The 26,631-nt window shown below is 42.3% G+C and overlaps 1 protein-coding gene across 1 annotated transcript in view; it reads left to right on the top strand.

Moving 5' to 3' along the window:
- The window catches only part of ntsr1 (neurotensin receptor 1 (high affinity)), a 90,388-nt gene extending 64,332 nt beyond the window's left edge, over positions 1–26,056 (top strand). Inside the window, exons 3-4 of the mRNA XM_021312956.2 lie at positions 12,707–12,791; positions 24,992–26,056. Coding sequence (XP_021168631.2) covers positions 12,707–12,791; positions 24,992–25,247 — 341 coding nt within the window. The 3' untranslated portion in view covers positions 25,248–26,056. The remainder of the gene's footprint in view (positions 1–12,706; positions 12,792–24,991) is intronic.
- The last annotated feature ends 575 nt before the right edge of the window (positions 26,057–26,631 follow it).

The following is a 26,631-nucleotide window of genomic DNA, read 5'->3' as shown; positions in this document are numbered from 1 at the left end:
TTTCATATGTTGTATTTGTTTTATGCAAACTCTTAAAAACATCAAAAAGGTCTGACTTTACAGAAGAAACGATGCCTTGCTAAAATAATTTTTTTGTCTCCAACAATAAAAACCCCCAAAGGTCCTTTCTGTTTCTCTCCCTGTGAGTTGCTACTGAAGGGCACCCACATCTGCTCTGATCACACGAGTAGGAGGTAGACAGAAGGTGGAACAGAGAGGAGCTGTCACCCTGACTTTTTAAGAAATGGGAGAAACAGCTGAAACAGAAAATGAAATGAGTCAAACTACAGAGTAGGCCAGGTCAAAAAAATACAGAAGCATGTGTGTTAATTGTGCATTTAAAAAAGATGCCCGCATTAACCTGCATTTGTATTTTAACTTTGACAGTCCTTGTTGCAAGGTTGTTTCTAGATTCACGTTACCAAGTTGTTTTCTATTCATCAACTCACAACTGTATCTCCTCTAGAGTACTTTTTTTTTCAATACTCAAAGGGTTCATGGGGGTACACCATGGGTGAGACTAGAGAAAGGACCATCTTTTTCCTGAGCAAAAATATATATATATTTTTTTATATTGCTTACATATATGATTACTATAATAACGATTATTTTTCACAAGCCTGATTTATTTGCCTAGGGTACATCCTGGACAGGTTTCTGGTCCATCACAGGGTGTCACAGAGACAAACAGGAAAAACAAAGATGTTCTCCGACTGCAATCTGGAGTTTGTGGCTTGGAGGAGAAGCAGGCCACCTGGTTGTGATCTGGTGTGGGAGTGGGCATTGGGTCCTGGGGGTCAGCTGGGGCTGTTGCTTTTGCTCTCCTCTGGAATATGGGGGTAGAGCTTAGGTATGGAGGGCAGGGTGAGGGGGGAGGTAGCGCCTCAGGGTTCATGGGGTGGGCTCTGGTTGGCTTATTTTATGGGTAGGAGTGTTTGTATGTTGGGGCACCAGGGTGGGAACATGTGAATATGACGTATATATACGTAGTTTTATGTTTGTCTTTTTGTCAGGATGGGTTTGGACAGCCCCCTCTCCAGGGACATCTCAGGTCTCCACTAAGTGTGGAGACCACCCAGTCCTAGTCCCCTCTGCTGGCTTGCGCCTTGACCTGCAGTGTCCCGGGTTAGATGCTCGCTCCTGGCAGCTACTTTGCGGGGCAAGGGCCTCCATGGCTCTATTGGGGGTATCTGGGCCCAATGTGGCTGGATCCGCTCCGGTGTAGCTGGCTGCCAACGGAGCCCACGGGCTCGTCGCTGCGGCTCCCGGGGTCTTTGGCACTGTAGCTATTGTGGGTTCCTGGGGCTCCTCTCTGCTCTTCCCTGGGGTGGGAGAGGTAGCTTTCCATGTGTTGGTCCCTCTCAGGCACCTATGCTCGGGGGGTCCCTTTGGACATCTCGGGTTCTGGTTCCCCTGGTGTCTGCCTTTGGCTCCTCAAAACCACTTTGCTATTGAGCATTTTTCTTATGGATAAACCATACATAAACAGGTACACTCTTGCAAACACCTACATGTGTTTAATCCAAGTGATTTTCCAATGATTACAGGGGTATAAATGTTTTTTAACAAGCAATAAATAAAAAAATCTGATTAAAATTGATGCTCTTTTTACATAGCTTTTTTCTTCTTCTTTTTTCTCTTTTGGGCCTGTCTAATTCCCTATGAGAAATACTTTTTTTTGGTTGAATGAAAATAATTTTAAATCCAAATTTGCCAGATGTTTGACTAATTTTGTGCTTAACCATATGATGCAGTGAATGCAGTCAACATTAATGAAGAAAAAAAAACGGGATAAATGTGACATACCAGAAAAACGGAAATTCATCCAAGACTGATAAAAAACAAGACAGAAACTGGCCAGGTAGCTAAGAGGCAGAAACTTTCAGCATCACAAGTCCAAACATGTTCCCAAAGCAACACAAGAATGGCTCCATAATAGTGAAAAAAGCTATGTTTTATAATGATCTGAGTGCAGAGTCAAACCAAACAGAAAATCTGAGGAGTCACTTAAAAGAAATTGTGGGCAAGAGGCATCTTCAGAATTGTGAGGAAATTTCACTGAACCTTTATTAGGTGGAGTGAACAAATATTAGCAAAGCATGATGATTCCAAAACTAACAATGATTCATCGTTTACATAGATCCCTTAGGTTTGTTGCAGTCTACAGCAATACTTATATCTGTCAATTATGTTCACAATGTTTGCTGAGAATATTTTCTAAATTATGTGAATTTTGCAATTATGCATACATTAACATAGTCATACATACACCTGAGAAAGCTTACGATGAACCTTCTTATAATGTTCCTGTTTTAAAATGTCTTTCATACAATTTCTGTTTTGCAAATGTCTTAGTAACAATCACAATATTTCACTATATAAAATAGGACATTTTTGATGTTTGCCTTTCACAAAAATAATCAAATAATGAATGTAAGAACTTCAGCTGTGCAGAGGTGGTGCAAAGCTTTCATAACACATCCTTTTCTTTCCAGCTATCTGAATTTACATTAGGCTTTCTGATTGATGTCAGAATAAACAGGCTGAAGTATTTCAGCGAAAATTGCAAGATAAGTCTGAGTAGGTGGGAGCGCCTGAGTTGCATACAGGTACAGTTAATGGATAAGGTAGATTAGTTTTACATATATGCTTTACAAAGACATCTGAAAGAGATATGAGTGAAATGAATTTAAATCCTGACAGAAACAAAACGTACTGCATATGACATTATTTTATGAATGTATGGAGAGCTGATAAATATTGGACAAGAGCAAATAAACTAAGTAATATATTTACTGAGACATTTCAATCCAAATCAATTCAGTTTATTAATGGGGACTAGAGCTATCACAGATTATTACTTTAGTAATCAAAATTCTATTGAGAATTCTGAGGATTAATCAGGTAATCGGATAATAAAAAGTGGCACATTCTGCAGATTTTGCACTTAAGAACTTAAGCTTATTCTGAGTGATATAAATAAATGAAAATATGCAAATAAGCAAATAATTTAATTTCTTTTTATTTACGTCACGAGTGAGGTGATGTGACGATCTGGCAGTGAGTGGGTCAGTGAGGCAGGTACAAGAAGGCAGGTGAACAGCTGAGCAGAGTTGAGAGTATTTACTGGCAGCAGGTGGAGCTGATCGGACTGGACACTGGTGACTGAGGTGTGGACAGAGCTAATAGGAGGGTTTTCTGTGGCAGAGAGGTGACAGAGCTGAAACCCCAAATCCAGAAAAGTTCAAAACAAACAAAACAAAAGCCCTATATCATGACAATTCTTACTTATGTTTAGTAGAATAGAATAAAATAGTAATACCTTTAGTGTCCCACAGTGGGTAAATTTGGTTGTGACAGTAGCAAAAACAAGTAGACAGAAGACACCAGACTTACACACAAGATTAAATAATACGACAGAGCTACATCTAAAGTTAAGCTATACAGCAGAAGAGAAAGACTTACCAGACTGGGAGAAAATACTGTGCAATTATCGATAGGTAATAAGGAATTTTCAGATAAAAATTCAATATTCAAGTGAAAAAAGAAGAAAAAACAGCAGTGGATTTACAGAACGATGTAATGTTTTAGTAAAAAAATTGTGTTCCACAAATTAACAGCAAACTGCAAAGAAATCTACAGAACAGAACCAGACTCTCCTCTAAATGGGCAATTCTAATATGTCTCTCCATGTAATGGTTGGTGGCTTCTCTTTTGTTTTATGTCTTTACTCAGAGCCTGCAACAAATTTTCACTTAAATGTAAATTGTGCGGAAATCCGGTTGCAAAGACCTGTATAACTGAGGATTTGCACAGAAAAATTTAAAAATGTACATTTGAGTGTACTTTTCACTATTCAAATGTTGCTCAAATGGGCAGTTGAATGACAATAATGTCTGTCCAAATTTAAAAAGTCTAGTAGAACCTGCTCTTAAAGTTATTTTCAATCTGCAGTCTGGGTGCTGCGCTTTGTTGTTCCCAATGTCTTTAAACTCCAGCCAGGTGCTTTGTTTTCACATTATCCCTCATTGTTAGACTATAGGACAATGCAACAATCTCACACTCTACTCAGAGTTGCACCCGTACTGCCATAGGCTGAACATACCTATGGACCCAGGATTGAACCCTGCCAAACACTGCTTCTAATTCCTAAAAATCCTGGCAGCCCAGAAAACATTCACTTCTATCTCTTCTGACTCAAAGCAGATATAGATGTACTGATGTTGCAACTTTTGATCTTTTAATCTAAAATAACTTTTAAAGTCCGGTGGTTCAAACGTGGTGATTATAATCTGTTCAATAATCGTCTACACCAACAACTGAACATTTTGACTTATCCATTAGTAGCTTCTGAATCCTTGAGCAGAGACTACAAAATCACTGCAAGTAATAAAAATGGCAGATGAGGTACATAATAGATAAGAGAGAAAACTAAACAGACTGAAAAATATGACCCAAATAGAATATAAACATATCTATGCAGCAAATTTGGATCTATGCAGAAAATTAAAATTTTCTGCATTCCTAGAGGCTCCAAGGGCGCAACATGTTTTTAAGGGCTAAAAAAGTGGATTTTGTATGATACGTAGCTGATCTACAAAGTTACTGCAACACGCTGCCATATTGTGTTGTGCAATTCTAGAACAAGATTCTATTCTTAATCTAACATATACAACAGACAGAGAGAAATGTTGAGTGCTGGTTATTGTGTCAGGTTCAGGTAGAAACTGCCGTTAACATTTCACATGTCTTCAATGGACAGCTGTTAAGCTTTGAAGCATAAAATAGCTTTGAGTGCCAGTTACAAAAATGGGATCATCTCTCTCTCCACTTCAACCCTCTCTTGAACTCAGAGCTTTCACAATGTGGTGCGAAAAATAAAAACCCACCAAGAATAACTTTAACAGTACGGGTGGACATAATGTTCTGGTTCATCAACAGAGGTTCATGATTTTGATGTAGCTCTGTTGCTGGAGCATGGGTTGCCATGGTTTCAACATTACCTCATGATGATCAAATAACCAATTTATGGAGTCTTGGAGTCTTGGATTGAGCTGCCCCTCTCAAGCCACCATCTTCTTGACATTGTTCAGTAACAAACACCATCCATTTAAGATTCTGAATCTGACCTAAACTTTAGTTTGAGGATGCCATAAGATATATTGCCAGATAGTCATTAATGTGCTTTACCCTTGGCCTGACACCTAACATCCCAAATAATAGGTAAGTAAATATAAAATCAAGAGTCTTTATTGTCATTATGTAGCCATAACAAAATTTGGTGAGACACTAGCTCAGAATTCACATACAACACATGGACACACATCAAAGACATCCATGGAAAACAGAATGAGCCTTCCTCGAGGAGACCCTCAAAAATGTAAAGACACAATAAATTTAAAGGAGCAATAAGCAATAATTCATTATTTTAGATAGAAAAAACTAAAAATAGTGATGTGACAATATCTTTTTAGATAGAATATGGTATGACGTTACACATCATCTCTCTGTGTTGTTCTCCAGTTACTAATAGACGCGGTCTACGGGGCACGCATGTACATAGCCAGACCAGTGTAGCATAGGAGCAAAATGGTAGTGAGCTCATTCAGTGGATTGAAATGTTCTCTTGCTAACAGCATTATAAAGTTACAAGCTACTTACTTATTCACTAGAAAAGATTTGCCAAAAGGTGATGCTGTTTTGCTGTGTATTTACCTTAAACATATCGTATCCTCGTATGCGTAAATATGCGCATACGAGGCGACAAACAGTACCAATAAAATGAAAAAAGAAAGCCATTCAGTGACGCTTTCTCCAGAATTCAATTCAATTCAATTTTATTCATATAGCGCCAATTCATGAAACATGTCATCTCAAGGCACTTTACAAAGTCAAATTCAATCATATTATACAGATTGGTCAAAAATGTCCTATATAGGGGAACCCAGTTGATTGCATCAAAGTCCCGACAAGCAGCATTCACTCCTGGAGAAGCGTAGAGCCACAGGGAGAGTCATCTGCATTGTCCATGGCTTTGCAGCAATCCCTCATACTGAGCAAGCATGAAGCGACAGTGGAAAGAAAAACTCCCCATTAAACAGGAAGGAAACCGGGCTCAGCATGAACGGTCATCTGCCTCGACCGACTGGGGGTTACAGAAGACAGAGCAGAGACACAACAAGAGAGACAAAAAAGCACAGAAGCACACATTGATCCAGTAATCTGTTCTACATTAGATGATAATAGCAGGTGATCTGTCTTCCCTGGATGATGTCACAGCGAACAGAACGCCAGACCAGGTGTACCTACTATGAAGAAAACAGAGAGAGAAAAAAAAGTTAAAAGCTGAAATGATGACAAGCAATGCAAAACTGGAGAACAGTAGAACTCAGTAGAGTGAGAAAAATAGGCCCTCATGTTCTCCAGTAGCCTAAGCCTATAGCAGCATAACTATAGAGGTCCTCAGGTCAGTTAGGCTGCACTGGATATGGACTGGATCTGCCTCAGGAGATGCCAGTTGATGATCACTTTCTCCAATCCCTTTTATGCATTTCATTGTCCTCCCTTTCATAACTTCTATCATACACTCCTCACCTTTTACTGCAATTGTTCCCACCCTTTTAAAGACTGCAGTTATTAATCATATACTGAACAAAACCTGGATCAGATTCCAACAATTCTAATAATCTTCACCCCATCTCCAACCTACCATTTATTTCCAAAAAACTTGAAAAACTTAGTGAAAATATGAATTATTCCAGTCTGGTTTCCGTTCCCTCCATACTCATTTTTTTTATATGAGTGTGGCCTTTGACATCATGTCCCTTACTATTCTCAACAGGTTATCTTTGATTGGTATCTCTCATAACTCCTTAGACTGGTTTTATTCATACCTTACCAGTCACACTCAGTCTGTCCAACTCAAGTAATTCAGTTCCTGTCCCTCCTCTGTAACTCCTGGTGTACCTCAGGGCTCTGTCCTTAGACCTCTGCTCCTCATCATAAATACTGCTCAAAAAATAAAGGGAACACTTGGAGTTACATTGTGTTGTTTAAGTGTTCCCTTTATTTTTTTGAGCAGTAGATTTTCTTCCCCTTTGCAATTTTCCGTAAGTTTAACATTCAGTTTCATTGCTACGCCGATGACACCCAGCTCTACCTATGTTTCAAGCCTAACTCAGTGCTTCCACCTTCCTCCCTCACCATGTGACTGTCTCAAATAAAATCTTGGTTTACTACCAATTTCCTAAGATTAAACAGTTATAAAACTGCTCCTCCTTGTTGGAACTAAATCAATATTATCCAAAATACACAGCTCCATTGACGGCTCCACCATTCTCCCCTCAACTCAGGTTAAGAGTCTGGTTGTCATCCTTGATAGCTCTCTATCCTTCACGTCTCCAATCACTATCACTCGGTCTGCATATTTACATCTGCGTAATATTAAATGCCTACGTCCTTGCCTTTCCCCTCACTCCACCCTCATTCTTGTTCACAGTCTTGTCACTTCCCGTATTGACTCCCTTTTGTTTGGTCTCCTGCAAAAAAAAACTCTCCATAAGTTCCAACTGGTCCAGAACTCAGTAGCTTCAACAGGTACATCTTCATTTCATCACATCACCCATTTTACAGCAACTTCATTGGCTCCAAGTCAAATTCAGGATTCAATCCAAAGTTCTTATGTTTACATTCAAGGTCATCCACCTCCTCGCCCGTCCTTACTTATCTGATCTCCTCCATGTCATCTTAGCCTCCCGCTCCCTCCCTTTTCCTCCTCAATCCATCTCTCTGTTCTTGTTTTTCGCCTCAGTACCTTTGGAAGCAGAACATTCTCTGGCTCTGCTCCCAAACTCTGGAATTCTCTGATATATGTAATATAGACACTGTTTAAATCCAAATTCAAAACACACCTCTTCAGTACTGTTTATTCTCTGTGATTTTAACTTTTATTGATGATGTTCTATTTATTTTGTTGTTGTTGTTTTTATCTTGTAAAGTGACCTTGAATGTTTTCAAGGCGCTTCTAAATACAATGTATCATTATTATTTTATTTAGCAAGACCTAACTTCCTAATCAGCAGCCTACAAAGGTTCACAGCACACTTTTAATATAACCAAGCTTTTTTTTTTCTATTCAGCCAAATCATTCAGACTTACATGGATGTCTTGTCTTTAGATGTGTGCCTCCTGCCAAGTTGTTCTCAAATTAAGAAGTTGATTTCTTAGAGCCCCTGCCTTTATTAAGTTTAATCCACTGAAGATGGAGTACTTAATGTTTAAGTGATTACTGACTCTTGCAATCAAATTGGATACAGTTGGAATACAGATAAGATACAGATCCTTGTGATTAATACATCCAGATACTTCAGAAATCAGAAAATACATGACTTTTTAAAAGCAAAATCAAGTTTTACCACCCATACGCCTAAATAAGCTCCTGTTGTGAAAGGTTTTTGCATACCAAAAATAATTGGTTGGAATTCACAACCAGTGTTTTGATGCATATGTGACTTTTTTTTATTATAATTTCATATGTTTCATATTAAAGGATCAGCTGTGCATCTGGTGAGCAGCATGTATGTGGTGCAGGGTTAAATGCAGAGGAAGGTGATGGAGGAGAGTTATTTTCCTATGGCACCAAGTGTAAAGAAATTAAAGCGATTTGCAGATATATTATAATGTGAAAGGACTGTTGGTTTTAGCAACCACCAAAACTATGGCACGCTCCCTCCAGGTAGCGGGTAACTCTCTGTTTCAAGTAGAGAAGTTTCAGTGCCTCACTGTGTTGTTCACGAGTGGATGTGGGATGGAGTGAAAGACTAATGGATCAGTACCAAATGGTGAACAATGGTGAAGAAAGAGAGAGGTGTAGATTTTGATATCCCTGCCAAAATTTATCTGTCCATGAAATAAAGATCAGGGGCTTCATTTATAAAACATTGTATAGAATCCATACAAAAAATGAATGTACAGCAAAAAAATTAAAAAAAAGTTTTAAAAAATGGCGTACGGCTAAAAAAATTCTGATTTATAAAACCATGAACATGCACACAGCTGCACCTGAACGTTTGCGTACCAGGTTCCACCTCATGTTGTGTACTCTACATGCCCAGATTCAACCATGAATGTTAATGTCTAAAGTACCCACCTCACACCTTCTCACAATTTATCTGTTTAACTGTTGTACACATCACCCTGGTGCTAATCGGGGAAATTAACTCGATGCAAGAAACCCATGATGATATGTTGTGCATACTCTGATTTAAGATGGCTTATGGGCCTTTTTTATTCATTTCATGTTCAATTCAATTTTATTTATATAGTGCCAATTCATGAAACATGTCATCTCAAGGCATTTTACAAAGTTAAATTCAATCATATTATACAGATTGGGTCATATTATACAGATTGGTAAAAAATTTCCTATATAAGGGAACCCAGTTGATTGCATCAAAGTTCGGCCAAGCAGCATTCACTCCTGGAGAAGCGTAGAGCCACAGGGAGAGTCATCTGCATTGTCCATAGCTTTGCAGCAATCCCTCATACTGATCAAGCATGAAGCGACAGCAGAAAGAAAAACCACCCATTAACAGGAAGGAAAAACCTCCAGCAGAACCGGGCTCAGTATGAACGGTCATCTGCCTCGACCGACTGGGGGTTAGAGAAGACAGAGCAGAGACACAACAAGAGAGACAAAAAAGCACAGAAGCTCACATTGATCTAGTAATCTGTTCTACATTAGATGGTAGTAGCGGGTGAGCCGTCTTCCCTGGATGATGTCACAGTTAACAGAATGCCAGACCAGGTGTACCTATTATGAACAAAAAGAGAGAACTAAAAGTTAAAAGCTGAAATGATGACAAGCGATGCAAAACTGGAGAACAGTAGAACTCAGTAGAGTGAGAAAAATAGACCCTGATGTCCTCCAGTAGCCTAAGCCTATAACAGCATAATTATAGAGATAGCTCAGGGTAACATCAGCCACTCTAACTATAAGCTTTGTCAAAAAGGAAAGTTTTAAGATTAGTCTTAAAAGTAGACAGGGTGTCTGTCTCACGGACCAAAACTGGGAGTTGGTTCCACAGGAGAGGAGCCTGATAGCTAAAGGATCTGCCTCCCATTCTACTTTTAGAGACTCTAGGAACCACCAGCAGACCTGCAGCCTGAGAGCGAAGTGCTCTGTTAGGAACATACAGGGTAATCAGAGCTCTGATATATGATGGAGCTTGATTATTAAGGGCTTTATAGGTTAGAAGAAGAATTTTAAATTCTATTCTTGATTTATTTGAAAGGGTCTTATGCATAGTTAGGGGTCATCAGCGCAAGCATGAATAACACTGCAGGTTTTGAATGCTTAAGCTAAAGTCCATCTATGATTAAAGTCTGATATGAAGTGATTTTGATCATCAGAGGAATCATGATGCAGTTTGGCTGTAATTCACTACTTTACCATCTGCGTCTCCAATTTCCCATCTCCAAAACGCATGGGTCAGAATTGCAGGAGGATCCCACATTTTCTTTTTTTAAAGAACACAGTGTTTGCGCGGAAAGTGACATGGACAAGTTTCAGGCCCTGTTTTGTGCATACACAAGTTTTATAAATGAGGCCCCAGGGCTGAAAGACGTCCCAGTTGGTTAGAACAAAACCCATCCATATGGTGGGTGGGCTTAGCCTTCAAAGCAGGTTTAAGACTCTTCTGTGCGCATGCGTGAAGCTGCATGCTGCATCCTGTTACATTGCTCCAGCCTTTGAGTTCGCTTTTTTTACTCTCATACTTTTATTTTCTTTTGATTGCTCTTGTTTTTTCACGGTAACTCTGTGAAGTTTTGTTCTCTCTAACGAGGTCGTTTTCAGAGAGTTTTCAGGCTTTTTTCGTGTTTGTTTTTATGATGCCGGTCCCACCGGGACATCTGTCGGACGATGCTGAGGATGCTTTATGAGTCTGTTGTTGCCAGTACGATCTTGTTTGCTGTTACATGCTGGGGCAGTGGGCTGAAGGTCCGGACTAAACAAAGTGATCAGGAGGGCCGGTGATGTTGTGGGGGAGAAGCTGGACACTCTGACGACCGTGGCAGAGAGGAGGAGCCGTGGCTCTACAACGCCTCCCTCAGTGATTGAGACACCCCCCTCTGTAATTGACATTTATTCATTCTTTTGCTTTGCACATCGTCACTATCACTTTATTTTAGATCTGTAATTATATATATATATATATATATATATATATATATATATATATATATATATATATATATATATATATGTGTGTGTGTATGTATGTATAAATGTTGTTTGTATATCTGTATATCTGGAGCGTGTAACGCAAATAATTTCCCTCTGGGATTATTGAAATATTTCTGATTCTGATACTGACCTCCAGTCACAATTCAATCGTGGTTGTTTTGGAGGTTTTCCAGGCATGTCCACCATGGAGATGAGACCTCTTGCTTGGCCCCCAATTTGCAGGAAAAACTATAGTATATTTTACCTCTGGTCTGGAAATGCCATGAGATCTTCCACAATGAGCTGGAAGAGTGATTTCCAGGTTGTGAACCTGCTTTGAACCTACATTTGATAAGTGGAAGAAGATGGATGGATGGATGGATGGATGGATGGATGGATTTTCCTGAGAATATAAATAAATAAATGTCATGCTCATTTGTTTACTGTTTATGGAGCTTTGTACCACATAAAATCTTTTTTAAATCACAGTACTGGTATTTATGTGCACTAATCCTAATGAATACTAATGTGAAAATATCGTTGTTACTGGTGCAGAAAGTTGACATTTGCAGCACATTTTTGTATTAAATAATGAAGAGGGGGTACAGGAGAAAATTACTCCGTTAGTAGAGATGGCAATTCTTCGTGCTGTGCTTCCATTAAAAATATTTGACAGTAATCCTTTTTAGTGCATAATTTATCGTGAATCCTTGAATCCCTTTTGGCGAGAGGGATCCAAGTTCACATCGTTTCATTTCATTGCTTGTGGAGGGCATTTAGCATACAAAACTATGCCTTAAAGCTGTAAAAGTGCTGAAAGCCTGAGTTCCTTTAAATCAAGATTAAAAACACATCTGTTTAGGATTGCCTTCGACTGTTCTAATTGAACTGTATTACTGAAATATAATTAGTTTACTTTTTATTCCAACTGTTTTTACTTGTTTGCTTTTAATTTTTATTTTCCCATGTTCTATTTTGTTTCTGCATTTTATTCCTGCTTGCTTTTATTCTGTTTTATTTTCCTATATTTGAATCATGTAAAGCACTTTGCATTGTCTCTGTACTGAAATGTGCTATATAAATACATTTGCCTTGCCTTGCCTTAAAAATAGCAGCATACTGCAAATTACTTTGTTCAAGCCTTTTGATGTCAAGCACAATCAAATACAAATTACAAGTAATTTCCTTTTTGGGAGGGCTGCATGCACACTGTCTCTGGGTGTGTCTGGATGTGGGGGTGTGACCTGTTTGTCTTTTTAATTAAATGCATGAAAGTCATAATTATCTCTATTATTATTTCCTCAATCACAGCTTTGCTCCAGCCTGATTCTTGAAAATTATTACTCACATCATCTGAACATTGTTCTTATTTTAAAGGGCAGCCTTTTCACTGTTTTGTTACAGTTTTATGAATGCACTCTGCTGCCTGCAAAATTTCAAGTTATTTGCATCTGATTCCCCTTTGATCTGTCTTGTGTTCAGGAGCTGTGGTCATAGCGTTTGTGGTCTGCTGGCTGCCCTATCATGCTCGTCGCCTCATGTATTGCTACGTCTCCGACTGGTCAGAGTGAGTAATGATTATTTTCTCCCTCTTAGTTTCTTTAATGCATTGAATGTTCAACAGTTTATTTGCCAACTAAAAACAGCAAGACAGCAGTGTTTTGTGACAGTTATTTTAGACCTATATGTGGGTTAATGTTTATACCTTTACAGGAACATATGCACAAATGAACTCAAGTATTGACTTAAGAAGTCATTTAGAGAAGCATCAGCTGAGAGCATCTGATAAAGACGACAGGAAAGCTACATCTTGTTGATTAAATTCTCGTCCTCTCACTCACTTGCTTTTTCCATGTTTTTCTTTCTATTTTTAGTCCATCAAAATATTGTTTGTTCGATTAAATCAGAGCACTTATCAGTGAATTAATATTAGAGAAAGAAAGTCGCTTCCATCTGCTCTAATGTAGGCGGAAAAAAGCCATAATTAGAGCTTAAATGACCAAAAGCAGGAAAAAACACCAGTGTATTTCTTTAGGTGCATGATTTGGAAAATACATCTTGCTAAATATTCTCAAGGTGAATATATCTTTATATCTATATATGTCTATATCTATCTATCTATCTATCTATCTATCTATCTATCTATCTATCTATCTATCTATCTATCTATCTATCTATCTATATATATATATATATATATATATATATATATATATATATATATAAATACATATATGTGACAGCTGACTCCCACGTGTATATATGGTGTGTATATATACATGTATACATGTATATATGTATGTAGTGGGCTTATATCATCATCCAATGTTGGTCCATGGGCAAGACCATAAAGGCTAACTGCCTACCTCATATACATGATGAGAGCACATAAACAGAGAACCATACTGGCCAAGACGTTGCCCAGTGAAACAAGGTTTGCGTCAAGTGTTGAGGAAACAGGGCATGTTGATGACAAATGTGCTACTGGAACACAAAGGACTCGAGAAGATAATAAGGCACTATTAGACTACTACTACTCCAGTAACCTTGGACTGCAGGAAATATGGATGCTTCGAAACCCTCAGACTAAACTAACAGTGAAACAGCTAGTAACTCTGTGTTCCAACATCCACAAATGGCTGCTGCTTTCATGACTTGAGATCCAAGAGAGTGTCAGAACTAGAGCAAGGGGAACTAAGACACAGTCAGATAGGGGGAGTTAACATCAACCCTCCAGAGATTGGTTACCAAGCCCCAATGATGCAAGAACAACTGAATAGGAGAACGTCTGACCTAAGAGATAAAAGCATGGCAAAATTAAAAGCCTGCTAACCCCAACATCGACTTGTGAAGCCAAGTCACGTGCCTCTACAGGATCTCCTAGATGATGTGAACACAGCACTAAGTACAATCCCTACTGTGACCATCACAGAGACCAATAAGGTCATATAGTACAGCACTAGTGTTCCTTGAAATGCTTGGCAAAGATAACTTTAAGACCGACCATAATGGACGATGTCCACCATGGAAGAGAAGGTGAAATCAAGGCAACACGGAAAAGAAGTAAGCAAATTGTCAGAACTCCAGAAGGGTGCATCCAGAAAGGGAATTCCCCTGAAATACAAACAGATGCCCATACCTGAGATCCTGGAAACTGCCCAACAAACACTTCAAGCCTTGGCTGTTCTTCTTGGCTGTTGCAGTATGTTCTCCACTGAACCAGCTAAAGTGCACTCCCAGTGGCAGGGTAATAACACAGGAGCCAACCCACCAAGGCAAGAGACTGAGCAAAACTGGTAAGGTATATGGGAGAAAGAAGCATCACGTAACAATGTTGCACAGTGGCTAATAGATCTAAGAGCAGACCACAACAATCTCCCTGAACACAGTCCAGTGCACATCACAATGGCAGACATCCAACGAAAACTCTCAGGTATGAAGAACTGGACAGCACCAGGACCAGATATGATCCTCGCCTATTGGCTGAAGAAGCTGACTCTCCATGAACACCTAGCAACACAGATGAACCAACTGCTGACGAATGGGACCCACCCTGTCCTGATAATGAAAGACTCCCAGAAGGGGACGGCCCCTACCAACTATTGATGAATAACCTGTCTCTCCATAACATGGAACCTCCTGTCAGGCAACATAGCAGCTAAGTGGGCACATGGATCAGCACATGACAGAGAAATGCATAAGTAGAAACACCTGAGGAGCCAAACACCAGCTGCTGGTTGACAGAACAGTCGCCCTGGACTGCAAAAGCAGACAAACAAACCTGTGCACTGCATATATTGTTTGCAAGAAAGCCTAGGATTCAATGCCACAAACATGGATCCTGGAATACCTGAAGCTGTACAAGGTCAACAACACTCTGAGAGTCTTCATTGTCAATACCATGAGGCTGTAGAAAACCACCCTTGAGGCCAACTTCAAGCCAACTGCACAAATCAATCAATCAACAACTTCGCCTTGCCAGTCGATGGAATCGCTCCTTAGAGCATCTGAGATGCAGCAGCCTGTCCCTAAAAAAGCTCCCCAGCTCTGCTATAACTCCATGCATGGGGTGGAAAACATTGTGCTAAGATTATATGCGGCGCTCCCTCCTTAATGTCCTTGTCTTCTTTAGTTATGTGCCTTAATCTCTTCCTTCCTTATCTCCAACTTCTTGATTGAAGGTGAGTCCATCTAGAATCTCGATTAAGTCCCCTTAACATTTTACACACCTTTGAAACATTGCTGATATTGTGGCATTTTACGGTTTGACATTAAATAGATTGCATCAAATGGATTTACTTCTTTTACAAGATTTGTATAGCAATCCTAGCAGAGAGGATGTGCCTGCTATTTCCATCCCTCTGAAGATTACATTTGTACTACATGGATTTGGAAAGCTGATGTATCTGAGAGTGTATCTGTGAGATTCCAGCAGAGGAGAAAAAAAATCTTCTTACCATCCGTTTCCTGCTTTGACAGCATTAAGAAAGTTGGTGGCTGGCAGGAATCCCATAGCTAAATCTCGAGAACCCTTCGTTAATGGCTTGTTTTTTGGTAGTGGACCAGAGGCTTAAAAATGTGCTTTATTCGTTTAATGCAGCACATCATCATTAGTAAATATGGTGAAAGAAAAGATTATTTAAACAATAACTAGTTTTGATAATTTATTATTATATTGGCGTTTTGGACCTCAGTGAGTCAACTATGCGTTAAATTCCAAAGCCATGCTGTCAAGGAAACTTTAGGTTACTTTCGTAACCCCGGTTCTCTGAGTAGCATGAGTGAGTGTCTCACATTGGGAACGCCTTCAGCGTGACCTCATCAGAAGCTCCTTTTACATTACGCCAGCCAGGATTGGCTGGAAAATAAGCCTGTCAGTGTCAGAGAGGGTAGAGTCCCTCCCCCCCTATATAAGGGGCTGACACTGCACTGACAGTTATTCAAAAACAATCACCTCTTCCTCGCAACGTTAGAGCAAGGAGGGTGGTTTGGTGAGACACTCACTCATGCTACTCAGAGAACCGGGGTTACGAAAGTAACCTAAAGTTCTCTTTCATAGCATTCGTTTCGTGTCTCACATTGGGAACGAAAAATATTCTAACTCCCGTATTGCTCAGCAGATCCCACACTACGTGCCTGCTGTCTCCATCATAGCTTTTTTTTTTTTTTTTTTTTTTTTTACTTAGTGCTTGTTGTCACACTTAGAACTGAATGAGCCAGTGATGGAGCTGTGACATCAAGTTTGTAAAACCGAGTAAATGTGTGAGATGATGCCCAGCTTGCTGCAGCACAAATCTCCTGCAGGGGTACTCCTTTGAGTAGAGCCCATGAAGAGCTTAAACCCCTAGTAGAGTGGGCACGCAGGCCCTCTGGAGGCTGATGTCCTTTTGAGCTATATGCCAAAGAAATTGCATCAGTTATCCAATGCGCAAGCCGCTGTTTTGAAACAGCCTTTCCATAATGATTTTTAGCCCAGGAGACAAACAGCTGGTCACTTTTCCTGACCTGATTTGTTCTCTTCAGATAAATCTGTAAAGCTCGCACAGGACAGAGACTGTGTAGCCTCTCTTGTTCCTGTGATGAAAAAGGTGGAGGATGAAAAGCCATCAACTCAATGGGAGAGTATGACCCCAACACTTTAGGCTCAAAAGCTGGGTTGGGAAGTAAAACTACTTTGGTCCCGTTCGGAGAGAATTTCATGCAAGATGGATGCACTGATAAAGCGTGAATTTCACCCACGCGCTTTGCAGACACCAGTGCCATTAGAAGTGCTGTTTTTAGAGCTACTATCTTTAGTTCCACCTGATCCATTGGTTCAAAGGGTGTGGTTGTGAGAGCATCCAACACCAGGGGAAGATCCCACGATGGAGCGATGGGTCTGGAAACAGGGAGCTTTCTGCGAGCTCCCCGCATAAAGCGGCAGACCAAGGGGTGTTGGCCGACAGTTCTCCCCTCAAAGCCAACGTGGCAGGCTGAAATTGCTGCTAGATAGACCTTAATAGTGGAAAATGCTTTTCCTTTATCAATCAGGTTCTGTAGGAAGGTTAGAATCACAGCCACGGAACACTGAGAAGGTATTTCTTGTGTTTCCGAGCACCATTTTTCAAAAACCAACCATTTGTACCCGTACAGAGAGCGTGTTGCAGGAGCTCTAGCATCCTGTATCGTTTCAATAATATTTTGTGGGAGCCCTACGGACTGTAGGTTAAACCACTCACGGGCCAAGCCCATAAAGCCAGTCTTTCTGGGTGGGGGTGAAAAATCTGTCCCCGTGCCTGAGACAGCAGATCCCTGCGTGCAGGGAGCGGCCATGGCTCCTGCCAGAGGAGCTGTGTTATCTCTGCTAACCAATGTTTCGCTGGCCAATTGGGTGCAATGAGGATCATTGTCAGACCTTCTGCTCGTACCCTGGCTAGTGTAGGTGAGATGAGAGCTATTGGGGGAAACGCATACAGCAGAGTGCGAGGCCAGGGGTGGGCTAGTGCATCTACCCCCAGAGGTGGGTTCCGATCGTGCAGGGAGAAGAACATGGGACACTGATTGTTCTCTTGAGAAGCAAAAAGGTCCACGGATGGCTGACCGAACCTCTGCCAAACCATCCTCGCCACCTCTGGGTGGAGCTTCCACTCTGCATATGTGGGATTCCCCCTGGAGAGAAGATCTGCGCCGCAGTTCAACACTCCCGGGACATGAGTGGCCCTCAGAGACAGAAAATGTCTGCTGCTCCAAATGATTAGTTTGTGAGCCAGCGTGTGGAGCCTCAGTGATCTTAGCCCCCCCTGCCTGTTGATATAAGCCACCACTGTTGTGTTGTCTGATCTGATCAGCACATGGTGAGCTCTCAGAATGGGAAGAAAATGTTTTAATGCTAGGTGAACAGCCATGAGCTCCATGTAATTTATGTGCTCGGACTGCATCTTTGGACCCCAGGTTCCATTCACCATTTGCCGTTCGCATATACCTCCCCAGCCTGACAAGGAGGCATCTGTTGTGACAACTTTTCTGTTCTGCACAACTCCCATTGGGACCCCCTGAGTCAGTGCATCTCTGTTCCGCCATGGGCGCAGCGCTGCTGTGCAGGCTGCAGTAACTCTCAGCCTGCGCTGAGGAGTATGTGGCTTTAACCCTTGGGAGGCTACCCATCGCTGGATTCCTCTCATGTGGAGACGTCCCAGAGGGATTACCACTAATGCTGCGGCCATCAGTCCCAACAGTCTTCTGCAGAGTCTGAATGATACCAGGTTTCCTCTTTGAAACATGGACAAACAGTTGACCATTGCTTTCACTCTGTCCTCCGTTAGGCTTACTTTGGCATGGATTGAGTTCAGAGAGAGACCTATGAAGGATGTTCTCTGAGAGGGCAGCAGAGAACTCTTTTCCGGGTTTATTTTGAAACCCAGATCCATCAAGTGCTGTTTTATCACAGCTGTGTGTTGTGTGGCTTCCTGGTGGGACGACGAGGCAATCAGCCAGTCGTCTATGTAAGTTGCCACACGTATTCCCTGCCTCCTGAGCGGACCCACCGCTGCCTCTGTGCACTTCACAAACACCCTCGGGCTCAGAGAGAGTCCGAAAGGGAGGACAAGGTATTCGTAAGAATTCCCTTGAAAAGCAAATCTGAGGTATTTTCTGTGTGGAGGGTAAATGGGGATGTGAAAATAAGCATCCTTGAGGTCGATAGATGTAAACCAATCGCCTGGACGCAGGAAGCGTAGCAGAGAAGCATGTGTCAGCATCTTGAATTTGTATCTTCTCAGATGCTTGTTCAACGCTCTGAGGTCTAAAATTGCACGCATTCCTCGGCCGCCTTTCTTCGGCACGAGGAAATAACGTGAATAAAAACCTTCGCTGCTGTGTTCTGGTTGAACCAGCCGTATCGCTCTCTTTTCCAATAACGAGGAAATCTCGTCCTGCAGGAACCGAGCGGCTTGTCCCTCTGCCCGTGACTGAATTACTCCTCTGAACCCTGGGGGAACTGCAGTGAATTGCAGTCTGTATCCCCTCCTGAGAGTTCTTAACACCCACTCTGAATTTGTGCATTTCGCCCAACGGTGGATTTTCACTGTCAGCTGGCTGACTGGCCAGTCTGATAGCGAGCCGAGAGCGCCCTCTTTGGGTGTAGGGTCGTAAACAACCCCGTACTGCACTGCGCATGCGCGAGGCGTCTGGTGCGCCGTAGGGCTGTTCACGTTGGGGATGCGTCTCACTTCCTCCGAAAAGGAAGGGACCAGATCCCCAAGTGAAATTTTGTGTTTGTTTTTCAACATTTTTGACTGCGCCCTTGGTTCTAGACCTGGATGCGCCAGTCTGCAAGCATTTATTTCTTCGGAACATGAAGATGTGCTTGTGACACATAATTGGGGTTCGCTCTGGATACCCCTGCCCTGAACAGAGTCTTTGGACTTCTTGGCGTGATGAGCGGGATGGAACGTCCCCTCGGCCATACGCTGTGTCAAGCTGAACTCTTTGAACAGGCTCAGGAACGGAGCCACGGAGGAGAGCGATCCCTGCTCGCTCTTTCCATCCAAGGCAGGTGTTAGGCCGGTCGCTTCCTCCTCCTCACCACCGTGGTGGAGGTGGGGGGTGGTTGGTCTGTGCGAGGACCTTCAGGCTTTTTCTGCCAGTGAGCCTTGGGGGCAGGCGTCTTCTGTGCGCCTTGCGGAGCTCCATGAGCCTTTGGGAGCTTTGGGATCCTGAAAGCAGGAGGAAAGCGGGCTGCTGCCTGGGCAAAGGTCTGGCGCTGGGGGGCCGGGGCCGCAGTCCCAGTGGCAAACGTGCGTCTGGGAAGGCACAGCTTTAGGGCTTCATCGTCCCTTTTCTTCTCCTCCCACCTCTTTTGCATCGAGGTTACCGCCTCTCCGAACAGCCCTTGGGGTGATATGGGTGTGTCCAGGAGGTCCTCCTTCTCCTTAGTCGCCAGAGTTGTGAGGTTCAGCCACCTGGCTCTCTCCTGCAGAACCATGAGTCCCATGGATCTGCCCATCGCCTGGATCGCTACCTTATGAAGCTGCAGGCAGTGATTGGTTATGACGCACACCTCCTCCCAAAGCGCAGCGTCTGGAGCGGCGGTCATTTGCTCTTCCAACTCTGCTTGATAGGCCATCAGCAGAGACGACGCATTCAGAGCGCGGACTGAGAGCGCGGCTGCCCTGTAGGACTTATCAGTCAGGCTCGACTGAAAGCGGTCCGCTCTTGACGGAAGGGCGGGGCCTCCGGCTGACATGGAGGTCTTCGGGTGCAGGTGCGTGGCGACGGCCGGCTCGACGGGTGGTATTTGGCGGAGGCCGCTATTTTCCATCCCGTCGCAATCCAGGACCGAACTGCCGGCCACTGGGTGCTTCTCCTTAAATGGCTTGCTGCGCCAGGAGACGGCCAATTCTTCCAGGAGCTCCGGGAAAATCGGTAGGAGCTGTCTGGATGTTTTGCGGGTCTTCGGCAGCCTTTTCCCGTCGAAACGGGAGCGGGGAGCTTCAGATTGGACCTCTGGCCACTGGATTTCAAGCTTTGCAGCGGCGCGTTTGCACACGTCGTGCAAGTCAAAATCCAGCTCCGATGAGGACCCGTCATGACCAGGTTGGCCAGAGCCCACGGGAGCGGGTTTTGCAACCCGCACCGGGGGCGCGGGAGATGGGTCATAGTCCTCATCGTTGTCCGAGAAGGGCAGCTCCGACTCCCAGTCAGAGAGCTCCTCGTCCCCTTCAGGCAGCAAGCCGAGCTGGCTTGAAGTGAGACCGAGCTCGGGCATTCCCTGTGGAAGTGGGTCCACGGCATCGAGGATTTCTCCCCAGCTTGGTCCGGCTTCTGGATCGGTGGAAAGAGGACCAGCCTGGTCGGCTGGTTCTTGAGCGGATGCTGTAGAAGCCATCACCGGGTCGTTAGCGGACATCGTCGATTGACGAGCCAAGCGGCGACGGAGAACCTTCAGGGAGAACCGGCTACAGTGCGAGCACTCCTCCGTGGACTCGAGGGCTGCCTGGGTGTGTTTCAGACCCAGACATACCACACATGAAAGGTGGGTATCCCAGCTCGAAATTTTATTGCCACACGGGCAAGTCCGTCCCTTTGGGCTCACCTCCGCTTTCGCAGGGGATTTAACGATCTCCATTATTTCAGGGAGATTCGTTGTAAGGCTACACAAAAATTAGCTTTTGACAGCTAGGCTAGCCAGGCGTGACTAGGATGGGGACGGCGTTTCGGCCACCCGGGGTGTAGCTCGAGAGTATTGCTACTCTGAACCGATCAACTTACAACCGTGAGGCGGTAGTTGACTTTGAGTATTGCTACTCGCGTAATGGTATTTCTACCAGGATAGCTTCACCGTGATACCGAACCCAACTCAGAGCAAAGCGCCCAGCGATCGAGCTTGCGCGTGGATCTACGGACAGTTAAGCTAGGCTCCAAGAAAAGGCGGGACAGTATCAGAGAGAGAGCTAATCGGGAACTTCTGCTCGTTGCGAGAAGAGGTTTTTGAAAAACTGTCAGTGCAGTGTCAGCCCCTTATATAGGGGGGGAGGGACTCTACCCTCTCTGACACTGACAGGCTTATTTTCCAGCCAATCCTGGCTGGCGTAATGTAAAAGGAGCTTCTGATGAGGTCACGCTGAAGGCGTTCCCAATGTGAGACACGAAACGAATGCTATGAAAGAGAACCTTCATGCGCATGTTCAAAATTACTTGATCACCTCATCAGCTTGTCATTAAGTTGTGTAGATGCCAGTTAATGACTGAAATAATAATTTCAACCAGGTTTCTTGCAGCAGGGACCCATATAAATACTGCATGTTTCAGGTATACTGGGACAAATATGAATAATTACCTCCCACCTGAGGGTGGCGTGGGGCTTTGGTTTTTCTTACACACTTTAAAAACACATAATCACCTCTGCATCCCCACTTGGATTAAAATGGAAATCTGAAAATAATTTCAAATTTCCATGCTTTTAAAAGAATGAAAGAGGCATTCTGGTGTTGTGTATAGATGTGATCATCCCTTTAGCTTTGACTAAACTTTCTTACCATATTCATAGAAGAGCTTCCAGCTGCAGTCAGACAGAATTACTACAGAAATGTTGGGGTGTTGACACGGTTTTAAATTTAAAACTGCTAGAACCACTGCTTATTAATAAACACGGTAAGAGGACCCTGTATTGATTTTGGAAAGCATGATGAATAAAACTCTCATATTTCTAGTAAATACTTGTCTTTTACATTTTCCCCATCTGTGAAAAGCTATCATGTTAGCAATATATTTATATTTATGTGCATAACAACTGAAACACAGACCTTACCAAAGAACCTTTTGTTAACAAAATAATTTCCTCTCACACTAGTTTACCAATAACACCCATGAACTGAAATGGGGCATACTTTGTTTTGATTATAACTGTAAAAGAAATCCAACTTAAAATATATGCTGGATAAACTCCATGGCAAAGTGACTGTAATTTTTTGATATGGCAAAGTGACTAAATTTATACAATCACAAAGGTGCCCACATTCATATCCGCATAACAATATGCGGATTGTTAGGTAACTTGCTGTACAGTGCCTTGCCACATCGACATGCAACAGGAGGATGTTGGAATTGAAACCACAAATTTACAAATGCAGGATGATTACGCTACACAATGAAATGCCCCTTCCCACCACCACCACCCATCCCATTTCCACCGTTTTAGTGAAATTACTCCTGCAAGTGTTTTACAGCATGTCTCCACGAGCACCTGCTGACAGAAATGTATACACATTCTGTTTTGCAAAATAGCTCAAACTCAGCAAGATTGGAGGGGAAGCATCTGAGCATGTCAGTTTCCTGGTCCTGCCGCAGTTTCTCATTTGGACTCAGGTCTAAACTTTGACTGGGCCATTGTATCACAAGTGCTTTTATCCAAACTGTTTCATTATGGCTCTGGCTGTTTGTTAGGGCTCATCGTCTTGCCGGAAGGTACACTTCATAACCTTCAAAGTCTTCGAAAACATTTTCTTCCAGAATTAGCTTGGGTATTAGCTCCATCCATCTTCCTGTCATCGCTGACATATTCCTATGTTCCTGCTTAAGGTACATTACAATGCTCACAGGTGGTCTTTGTTTACCTATTAGGGGACCTCAGAAGGTAACTGGTTGCCCTGGATGTTTTTAGGGATCTCAGAGGAAAGAGAGCTTATAAAAATCATTTTAGATTTTTATTTCTTAAATATCTGGATAAGGTTGTATCTTTTTTTCTTCCACTTTATAAATTGGAACAACATTGTGGAGCTCAAAAACTCACAATCCTTATAAAATATACAAAGATTTGTGGCTGGAACATTACAATGTTTAAATTAAATTTTATTTATATAGCGCCAATTCACAACACACATAATCTCAAGGCACTTTACAAAGTCAAATTCAGTCAAATCATACAGCCAGATTGGTCAAAAGGTTTTCTATATAAGGTAACCCAGCAGATTGCCAGCAGATTGTCTTGACAAGCAGCGTTCACTCCACATGAAAGAGTGTAGAGCAACAGTAGACAGTCGTCTGCATTGTTGATGGCTTTGTAGCAATCCCTCATACTGAGCATGCATGAAGCGACAGTGGAGAGGAAAACTCTCCTTTAACAGGGAGAAAAACCTCCAACAGAACCAGGCTCAGTATGAATGGTCATCTGCCTCGACCGACTGGGGGTTAGAGAAGACAGAGCAGAGACACAAAAAAGCACAGAAGCACACATTGATCCAGGAATCCTTTCTATGTTATAAAGTAACATATAACATATATTAGCGCGTAGCAGCGTTACCCTCATGGTCTAATGAAGGTATCATTTTGACAACAACGGCCGTTACGCTGAACGTGCGCCAGATAAACCTTGCTGGTTGGAGTTGTTAATTTACCACATTCATCCTCCCAGGCATGTTCCATGTCATTCAGCTGGCTGTGGATGCAGCTGTGTAATTTAATAGAGTACAGTTTATATATATATATATATATATATATATATATATATATATATATATATATATATATATATATATATATATATAGAGAGAGAGAGAGAGAGAGAGAGAGAGAGAGAGAGAGATGTAGAGATGTATAGATGTAGATAGATATAGATTGAATATGATTATATATATATATAATCATATTATTATATTGCACAGTGGCGCAGTGGGTAGCGCTGTTGCCTTGCAGCAAGAAGGTCCTGGGTTCGAGTACACCCCTGGGTCTTTCTGCATGGAGTTTGCATGTTCTCCCTGTGCATGCGTGGGTTCTCTCCGGGTACTCCGGCTTCCTCCCACAGACCAAAAACATGACTGTTAGGTTAATTGGTTTCTCCAAATTGTCCTTAGGTGTGAGTGTGTGTGTGTGAATGGTTGTTTGTCTCTGTGTTGCCCTGCGACAGACTGGTGACCTGTCCAGGGTGAACCCCACCTCTTGCCCAGTGAACGCTGGAGATAGGCACCAGCAACCCCCTGCGACCCCATGAGGATTAAGCGGTTTGGAAAATGGATGGATGGATGGATGGATGGATATATATAGATGTATATAGGTATAGATATATAGATGTAGATAGATATAGATAGATAGATAGATGTAGATAGATATAGATAGATAGATGTATATAGATATAGATAGATAGATAGATAGATAGAGAAAAGACTTCCATGGGTACGAATACTTTTGTAAGGCACAATACGTACAACTTGTAAATTAAAACCTACAGCAACTTGTTGCTTGTTTAACATTTTGTTTTCTCCCCATTCCTCTCTCTTGTGTGTATTCTCGCAGTGACTTGTATGACTTCTACCACTATTTCTACATGCTGACCAACGTGCTGTTCTACGTCAGCTCAGCCATCAACCCAATCCTCTACAACCTGGTGTCGGCTACATACCGCCAGATCTTCTTCGCCACGCTGCGATACTCCTTCATGCCCTGCCGCCACACGCCCAGGAGGCAGCTGCACCCACTGACCCGCCACTCCATCAGCATTTCCAGCAACCACACCTTTTCCACCAACATCATCAAAGAGACAACATACTGAACGGCCATACCATAGAACCATTTGCTGCTCCATTGTGGTTCTATTTAACGTTGGGTAACGTCGTGGAACTGTGGTGACCATCATTTGTCGTCTTGGTGAATCAAGTGCCCACCCAGAGACCGCTGCATTTTGACTTCAGACACATTGTGTTGTTACTTCATCCAGTATTGCATGAAGAAGGAAAAAAGTACATGGACATTTCCAGACAGTCGGATACGGACATAGATATTTCATAGATGTTTAACTGACTGGTTCAATCATTCTTTGAAGTAAACCTTTTGTTCCTATGATGTTAAGTATGAACTTCAGAAACTCCTAAAAGTTGTTTCTCTATAAACATGGCCTTCAGCAATACTTTTAAAGCAACAGCAGCCATGGTGTAACCATTTTCGTGGTGTTGTCAGCTTCTGCGGATAAACCTGACTTTGATGTCAGATGAAGAAAAACAGGGTAAAGGGTGTATTTTTCTCTGTAATCCAAGCAGACATCTGTGGACGGAAAACCTTTCATCATGCCCCTTTTTACTCATCCTACTTGTGTTGGCTTTATCCAAGCAAAGAATCGTTGCCCAGCCTGCAGGAGGTCCTTGTTGTACAGCTTACACTCTTATGATCGTGGTGTTTTTTTTTAATCCACCACAGGATAATGTTTATTTCTGACATTATTTTTCAATATTCATAGCTGCGTTTTGCAAAACCTGTGAAAGCATGGCCAGAACAGAGGAGGCTGTGATTGATTATTGTATTTGTGCATAACTTTATGGCAGAAATCATACACTTGCTGTAAATAAAGTCATTTGTAGACTCGTGTCCGTATCTGTTGAAAGAAAGAATTCATCAAGTGAAGGACTTGCTGTAGCGTGTTCCAGGCAGCTGCTGCAGAGACCTGGGGACTCACTGTTTTTCTCTTGGAGCAAAGCAATCATTTAGAAACAATCACAACTGCTTTGCAGCAAAGGCACATAAAAACCTGAACAGACGATAAAGGGATAGCAAGCATTTTCAGACTAGTGTGAGATTTATGTTTTATTTTTTGGGGCGGGGGGGGGGGGGGTTGTTTTCCTAACACACTAGCAGCCTGTTTATGACACAGCACACTCAGAGCAGAGAGCATTGCTTATGTGGAAAGTGCCTTAACTATAGTTTGGCTTGAGGTTAGAGAAACACTCTGTACCACTTTACAATAAGACCCTTTTATAGGATTAATGAACAGTTTACAACCATGTTATTATTTAACTTGTAATGGACAGTATTTAATATACTGATGCCCAATCATCATATATCAGTGAACAAGTCACTTATAACCTCTCTCGTCCTTTGACTAATTCCTGCTTGGTATATGGTGTGCTTAAATCTAAATAACAATTAAAGGACTTTATGAGTCA

The sequence above is a fragment of the Fundulus heteroclitus genome, chromosome 1, assembly GCF_011125445.2.
Source record: "Fundulus heteroclitus isolate FHET01 chromosome 1, MU-UCD_Fhet_4.1, whole genome shotgun sequence".
Lineage (NCBI taxonomy): Eukaryota > Metazoa > Chordata > Actinopteri > Cyprinodontiformes > Fundulidae > Fundulus > Fundulus heteroclitus.
Note: the sequence above shows the minus strand (reverse complement) of the source record. Positions and strands in the feature narration are given on the sequence as shown.